At 52.3% G+C, this 8,354-nt stretch overlaps 1 protein-coding gene across 1 annotated transcript; it reads right to left on the bottom strand.

Annotated features, from left to right (window-relative positions):
• Positions 1-2,732: 2,732 nt before the first annotated feature.
• On the bottom strand, positions 2,733-7,274 carry LOC120954770 (lipid storage droplets surface-binding protein 2). The gene is made up of 3 exons (XM_040375028.2): positions 6,298-7,274; positions 3,909-4,346; positions 2,733-3,831 (listed from the first exon to the last, which is right to left on the bottom strand). The coding sequence occupies exons 1-3, from the start codon at positions 6,482-6,484 to the stop codon at positions 3,455-3,457; spliced, it is 1,002 nt and encodes a 333-aa protein (XP_040230962.2). The 5' UTR covers positions 6,485-7,274; the 3' UTR covers positions 2,733-3,454.
• Positions 7,275-8,354: the final 1,080 nt, after the last annotated feature.

Genomic DNA, 8,354 nt, shown 5'->3' with positions numbered 1-8,354 from the left:
GTAGAGAGCTTGAGTCGTTTAGAAGCCGTTTAGTGGTCGTTTAGTGGATTTGTGGCACTTGGGTAGTTCACACTATATATCAGAGAAGCGCCCAGAAAACATGATACGATGTAAAGGACGATGATGCTTCGTTGTATGTTCGTTGCAATTACTATTTGGAAGATTTGGGGACAGCGCCTGCATACGCCCTCAGGAACAACGAAATCTAGGAAGCATGTATAAGCGTAAAACATGATCGCATAGGTCGTTACGTTGATTATGAATAATAATGAGCATAGCTTTTCGGTGGTTATAATTTTTTTAACCAATTTCATTAACTCTTTCACATGGGTAGTGATGCTTTTGGCACGCTGGTGATAAAGTTGTCCCTTTAGATAATCCTGTTGGAACCCGATTGGAATCACTTGCGAAACAAAAAATAATAAGAAAGTGTGCGAATACTATTAAAGTCCCTGAAAACCCCTGTAAACGAGCAGTTACGTTTTGATAAAAAAAAAAATAAGATATTCCTTTGTATTGCATGTAAACTGTACATCCCATCTGTGTAAGAACTTTGCGATGTAAAGTGAAGCCTAATTACATTTAGCATCTACTTGTTGACTGTTCAGATTCACAGATTCAGATTCATTGCCGCAAGTGATGTTAGTGCAGATTGTGGACAATTGTAATTGTTGGAGTGAAAACCCCTGTAAAAAAAGCGAAACTTTTCTCCAAGCTAGCTAAAAAGCTTTCAGCGTAAAGCTCACCCGTTTGCTCCTGTCGGTATGCAATTGGTGGTGTAGTGCCTAAAGGTATGCAATGCGCACAGCACTGCAGTCGCGCCACACTGTCGTATACACCGTGAATGCATTTCTTTTGGCTCTTTTCAATTTTAAATGACGATGGGGCGTCTTTTAGTTAAACGTGTTGACAGTTTTCGTCGTTGGAATCGAAGTTTTGGGATGCAAACCACTGTTCCACATTGCCTCAGTTTGTTTTGGCGCTTGTGTGACAACAATGCCTGCACAGTGTCTTATCGGGTTCGATAAGATTACGGAATGATTGCGTACCAACAATAGCCAGCGGTAAGACGCTAACGGTTCCTCCGATTGTACTGTATTGAAGCTTTTTTGTTGTTGTTGCCGTTAAGGTTTAGTATGTAATTGCACTTTTGTTTTGTTGTATCGGGAGTGCATTTTGCAAGTAGAAGAGTTTCTTGTTATGCTGCGCATAGATCGAGCAATTGTAGAACGATGGACCAAACGTCACAGATAGGGCAACGTCACACTGCCATCCATTGCTCTCTTACGCATCATTCCTGGACTATCAGCAGCAGCAAAAAAAAAAAACAAACAAACAAGTCAATACACAAACAAACCCTCTCTCTACGACTCCCTCCTCTCTACCCGGGAGCGCATCTTAAATCCCTTCTACGTGACTGCTCGCGAAAATGCTCCGCGCAAAGTCACGCCAAGGTAAATTGCGCCGACGCGGGGAAGCACCACGCAGCGGCGAGCGGGACCGTTGGAGAGGGGCGTTTTGATTTTTCTTTTTTTTTTTTTCAAAACGATCAAAGTACGAAAGTGGCGTGATCCGCGGGTAAAGTGTACTTGCACCGCGGTTTCATTCTCGAAACCACACACACTACATGGCCGCCGGTGACGCACACACAGTCACGGAGCCCGATGAATCAACGCTACGCTAGACGGTGTTTATTTTTTTTGTTGTGTTATTTTTCTTGCTGTGAGCCCGCGTGCTCATCAACGCCCCCATAGTGTGTGTGTGTGTGTTTTTGTTAATGGGATCCATCACGTTGGGGGTAGAGTCCTTGCTTAGGAGGATCCCGCAAGATCAAGGTCTAATTTACAGCCGATCGACCAATCGGAGGTCTTACGCGATTGCTCATTTCGCTTCTTTTCCGTTTATCTCGCACGGACAGGAGGCGAGTCGCTTATCAAAGTCCAAAAGCGAACAATTGACTCTTTCTTACGCGAAATGAACCTAATGTAAAGGGGAATAGGACTCTGTAGCACCCTTGTTGGACAAATCCAATAAGAATTTCCAAGGAGCCTGTCCACAACGGGTGCCATAGAGTCCAATTTCGAACAAGTAAAGTTCATTTCCAATAGGATAGAGTCCAGGAAGTGTCCTACAACTATAAGAACCCCTGGAAAACCCTGTAAAGCTGTTTCTAGTGTTTAGCTTAGGCCAACGCCCCTTCGCCTACAGTTACAGTAAACTGGAAAGGGCCACTCTTAGCAATCCTTATCAACGCTCCTCGAGAAGGGGATGTGTGCGAGTGTGAGATGGAATTGTCTTCCCTTTTTTCTCTCTCTTTGCCACACACAGTTGCGCAACTGGGTCGCACCTCAATGCACCCCACACACTATCGCGCACAAATGCCAGCGCAGAACGCGCAGTAGCGCGGGTGACACCCCTGGGAGGAAATGTCGTCTTTTTCTTCTTTTTTTTTAAGAAAACCCTCTTTCGCAAGTTCTTCGGCTGTTTGTTTTCAACGGCGAAATAACAAATTAGCTCAAGTAGGGCATCGGTCCCTTGCCATCGGCCTAAGGGGACATGTGTTGAGCCGATTGATTATTGTGTGGTTAATTAATTGTTTTTTTTTTTATGTTTTTCCTACTTGCCCCCCCAGTTGCTTGTCGTTCGGGCGCAGTACGCAGTTAGCACTGGGGCGTGGCGTGGCGAAATGTGACACTGTATTAAAACAATGTATCGGGGGCAACAACATCGGCCGCAGTTTTGTAATCGAATCTGTTTTATTAACAAGACTTTTTTTTATATAAACAAAAAAAAATAGAAACAGAAAAAAACAGTATACATGTAGTATATAAACACGCAATAAACCTACACACAAAAAAAAAAAAAATAGACGCCCGAACACACGGTCGCGGTATGCGCAGATAAAGCTTATTATCGAATTAGTTGTATAACCAGCCATGAAAGCCATGGTAGGGGAGGTGGGGGGAACGAAGGGGGTCCGCCCTAAACATCACGATCTGCGCGAACTTGCTGCGCGCATCCTCCGCACTATGGTGTATCTACCATAAGCATATGCTCCTGCACAAACACTATCACACACACACACATCCTTCCCTATCTCTCTATAGCGACAACAGCGCATCTTGATCTTTCGCTAACATATCTCAGCATATCATCCTGGTTGGCACACATATTGGCCATTAAAAAAAAACGAAAACAAACAAATGCATTCCGTACGACAGAATGATGTCCCGCTACCGGAAGCCTCTCCTCTGTGTTGTCCCTCTAAAATCGCGCTATCACTCATCAACATCGGTGTGTGTTTGTGTGCTTTTGTGTGTGTGTGTGTGTGTGTGTGTTTGCGAACATCCTAATTCCCGTTTTGTCCCTCTTCCCACTTCCCCTTCCTCATTTTTTTTTGTTTCCCTCCCAGTCACTATAATTTCACCGAATCTCTCTTGCTCTCTTTCTCGCTCTAGTCTTGCTGCTGCAACGTTTTACTGCTCTTGGTCGTGGCGACCACATCGGACGTGGTGGTGCTGCTGCTGCTGCTGGGGGTAGAGCTGGTGGTGTTGGCTGGGGCGGCGGGGGTCGTCGTGGCGGGGTTGCTGGGTGCCGGCTCCTTGGGGCTGCCGGCCTCGACCGCCTGCCGCTTCTCGTTGATGAAGTTCAGGTACTGGGTGAGGCGCAGCACGGCGATGAGCGTCGCGACGTAGTCGCGCACGTCCTCCTTCCGCAGCGATTTCACCTGCGTCGAGACGGTGCGGTAGACGAGCCGGGCCACCTTGTTCGAGAGCCGCCCGACCGTCTGGACCGTGTGCAGGACCGGATCGTCCTTGGCGGAGATGGGCACTGAAGGAGGAAAAGAAAAAGCGCAATTAGTGATAGGTCGGAGAGAGGACGAAAAGAAAGCCCCCTTCCTGCCTTACCATTATCGTCCTCCGATTCCGTGTCCGACTTGGGGAAGTAGTAGTCGAGCAGGCGCTCGGCCAGCTGGGCGGTGGTGTCGACGCCGTTCACCGCCAGGCTGCCGTACTGCGTCGCCAGCACCTCGTTCGCCTTGCGCCAGGACAGATCCTTCAGCGAGGCGGCCCGCTGCTGCGAGGCGGACCGCAGCTCGCACACCTTCTCGATGTGCGGCTTGACCGACTCGATGACGCGGGTGCGCGCCTGCTGGTAGATGTCGGCCGGCTGCTCCTTGATGATCGGCGCGTTCACCTCCAGCTTGTCGATGCCCTTGACGAGCGTCTGGTCGACCAGCTGCAGCGGCCGGTCGAGCTTCTGGACGAGCGGGGCCGAGACGGTCACCGCCCGGCAGACGACGTCCTCCGCCGTGCCGAGGGCCCAGGTAAGCAGCGGGTTGTAATCTGCAAAGGGAGGGGACACAAGCAAATGTGGCGGTGAGATCGATTTGCTCCACTTCATCAAACGATGCAAAGGTCCATCAGGGCTGCCAGGCTCCGGTCAGTTTGCTGACGTCTTTGGGGGGAGCACAGCGATAAGAGACGCGGGCGGCTCGCTGTGCTGCGCTGATTGTTGAACCGTTTGCTTTCCGCTCGAAACAGGGGAATCTTTCGATCTCCCCCCCCCCCGCACCCCCCCCGCCCCTGGCGCCTTATCAGCGCCCCGTGCGGGAGCCAAACGAGAGGCCAATAATGAGAGACCGCCAGCCCGGACCTGATAAGGTCAGCTCGCTGCGCACGTACATTCTGGGCGAGCGCCCTCGGGTTTCCGGTTTTGTTTCTTTTTTTTTTTTTTTCATTGTGCCCTGTCGAGTGGGGGATTCTAGTGGGGACTGGATGGGGGGCAGGTAGTAAATTGCTGCTCTATTGCACCCTTAAGTGGCACCCTTTGGCCACGCAAAACGTGGCTACTAGGAGCGCAACCACCGGTCACGTGTCACCGGGTGGTGGGAAGGGGACGGCGGGCGGCTAAGGGCAAATCACATGTACGATCTGCAATTTCGCAATCATAAACCAACCCCGTCGTCGCTTGTTGGGGTGCATGATGTTTTTTTTTGTTTTTGTGCCCTTAGAAATGCGCATCTAATCTTAAACTGGAACAGCATGGGGCTGTAAGGCGACGCGTCAGTGACTTCGGGAGGGAGCAGCAGCAACACAAAAGAGAAAGAAAAAGGCCCATAAATTGCTTCCAGCGCGTTCGAGTTGGTTCTCTTCCCTTCACTCCCCCCCCCCCGCCCCGCCCTCCCGCCTTTTGACGTTGTGCCCCATCATAATGGGATTAACATATTCGTTGCATTATGTGCGCTTCTGGAATGGGATGGGAGGGAGGGAGGAGGCATACTCACACACACACACACACACAACAAAAAACAAAAGCACAAGCTTCCATCTTTTTTTGTGCAAGAGCAAAACGCGCAGATAAGGCTGGGCGCAATCAGCACCACTTGCCTCTTGAGAGACAATGCTCCCCCCCCCATCCCTCTCCCTCTCCCGCTCTCTCTCTCTCACACTCGATCGCTCGCTTCTTTTCCGACCGTTCTCTCCCCCCTTGTTGCAATTCATTCATCCGGCGCGCGGGACCGTTTTTATGCACCCTCGACGCAATTTCAATGAAACTCATCCAAGAATGCATCGATACCATCAAGAGAGAGAAAAAGGGGGGAGGGGGGGAGGGGGGGGGGGAGAAAAAAACGGGTTAAAAATAGGACGTTCAACAGAAGCCCCACAGAAAGGCAGGCTCCCTTACAATCGGAGAGGTAGGACGGTTATGCAGTCCGGAGGAACGGATTGATGCGGTAACTCGAGAACGCTCCCGCACGTTACTGGGAGTGGTGGCCCGATAGCTAGACAGTCATCCAAACACCGTCACCATATGGTTTTGCGTGGACCGGTTTCTTTTTCTTCGATTGTCCCGATCGCGCGCATTTGGACTTTGGACCGGACGTGGACTTTGTTGTTATACGCCATACGTCACCACGCGGCCGGCGCAGATTGAGCAAAAAAAAAAAAAAAAAAAAAGGTGTAAAGGAGGAGAAGTAGCACGTGCTCTTCTCTTCCTTCCGTTCGCCATTTCTGCAAAAAAAAACGGCGCCATCGCAGCAGCCATCGTGCCGCGGCACAATTGCAATGGCGCGATTCTTTGGATGAGGGGGGGGGGGGGGATCGGGACGTTCTGAGTTCACGTGCTAGCAAGAAGAAAAAGAAAAATGACGGCCGGCCGATCGCAAGTGAAATGACCCCCGAATGTCATATGAATTATCGATCGGTTGTCGGATGCCTTCCCCTTCCCTCCCCCCTCTCCCCTCTCCTATTCCTCTCCCTCGTGGCGGCACCGACACCGACGCTACCGGCTTACCTTTGACGCGCCCGTACACGTTCTGGGTCTGCTGCCAGGTCGCGTCCACGACCGGCAGCTTCAGCATCCGGTCGAGCGATTCGAGGTGCGGCAGCAGCGCACTGTTGTTCGGTGCCGTACTGTCGCTGTTGGTTGGAGCGGTAGTGTTGGTGGTGGCGCTGCCATTTTCCTGCACCTTCGACGACATGCTGCTGCTGCTTGTTCTCGTTCTAAAACTTGCACCGAAGGGTTGCACGCGCACTGCACAGAGCGAAACACACACACGTTACACACACGCACAGTAAAGTTACACCGACGAGAAAGTTCAAAGTTCGGTCCCGGTGGACGCGAAACCGATACGGAAGCGGGGACAACTAAAAAACACGTAACGCAAATGGTAATTCGGAGGTTGCTGCTGCTGCTGCTGCTGCTGTGTTAGAGGGTTTGAGAATAGAGCGACTGCAGCACACCGTACCGTATCGGATGATTGCGAGCGAAGAAATGAACGAGCCGAGCCGACCGAACCGTCGATCGGGTTCTGTTTTGTGCGTTGCGCGATGAGCGTGCTCGCGCGCGAGCGAGAGAGAGACACACACACACGGGGCCGCAGCGGTTCCAGCAGCCGAAATGGCCACGGACGTCGGAGCGAGATGGCGGGCGGGCACACACACACACACACAGAGCCGAGTCACCACTACACTGGGGAAAGGCACAAACACACACACGCACGCACGCACAGAAGCGAACAGGTTGATGAGCCGCGCCTGTGTATGCGTATGCGTTGCACGTCGGCGAAAGGTTGATAGACGACGTCACACGCGGGGGCTTCGGGGCCTTATCGTGCGTGAAAGTGATGCGACACTACTACTAGCACCAAGCCAGAATCACAGAAACACGGCCAAACGCTTAGAACACGCGCTCCTGACACTTCCAGCTCCTAACAGTCGCTTGCTCGTTAGCATACACGTCTACACCTTGCGATGGAACGTAACCGTGTCGGGTGAGCTTTTTATATGGGGCAGAGTTTTAAATCCCCCCTCCTTCCCAACACACACGCACACACACATACCGACGGGCCTCTTATCAGCGCCTCTAACGGGAACGGGGAAGCAATACTGGCCCCTCGCCCGCCAGCCCTTCTCGCCGCTCCAAAAGGGGTGGCAGGGACAATCCCGCACCATATCGCCCGCCCAGCTTAGATAATTAGTGCTCGCTACCACCTCGCTCGCTCGCTTATCTCGATCCGCCCTGCCCTCCCCTGCCCCTTACCTCCTCCTCCGCCTCCTCCCCCTAGACTGCCTCTTCAAAGACGAACTTCGGACATGGGGCAGTTTTGCAAAGGGACCACGACCACCATCATACCGACGATCGAGCGCGCGCGTGTGTGTGTGTGTGTGTGTGTGAGTCCGCTTTCTCCCCACGGAACCTCCCAGCCAGCCTGACTTGACGACAAGTGGGGCCCGTTCTGCTACCATTCTGTCCTTCCCTCTCCTTCCCTCTCTCTCTCTCTCCCTCGCTCATCCTTCCCCTTGCATTCGTCTGCTGGTGGCGGGGATCCAGCCTTTGACCCCGGTGCGCCATTTTGCCGGTGCGCCATCATCGCACACCATGTCTGTGCGGCGTGTGACAGCGGGCACGGGGTCAAGCTAGCGTAGGCACGCGTGAAGCAGGGTTTCATACAGTTACGGGGCCCGCCTGATGCTGTCGGGAGTCGAACGCTGGGTCCAACGCGATCGCGCATGATATTCCCGGTACACTTGGAGCACGCGGCGGGGAGGCGAGGGGGGGGGGGGGGGAGAAGCCTAATTAAAGGGGTCCCAGGGCTGTAGAACGTGTGTGCTTGCCCTCGGGGTAGCGTTGGCGGCAACAAACGTAGCAATTGAGGCAAAGCGCCGAGCCGCTGGAGCAACGTGAGCCATGCGCGCCGGTCCGGGTTCGAAGGGTCACACACACACATGCACACACGCCCAGTCGTTTGCTATGCTAAAGATTGCGTATGAGTAATCCGATTAATGATGCTAATTTCAAAGTCACCCGGCAGCAGTAAGTACTCGGCAGGAGAAACAGAACAAAACTTT

The sequence above is a fragment of the Anopheles coluzzii genome, chromosome X (assembly GCF_943734685.1).
Source record: "Anopheles coluzzii chromosome X, AcolN3, whole genome shotgun sequence".
Taxonomy (NCBI): domain Eukaryota; kingdom Metazoa; phylum Arthropoda; class Insecta; order Diptera; family Culicidae; genus Anopheles; species Anopheles coluzzii.
This window is presented reverse-complemented; position numbering and strand designations above follow the sequence as displayed.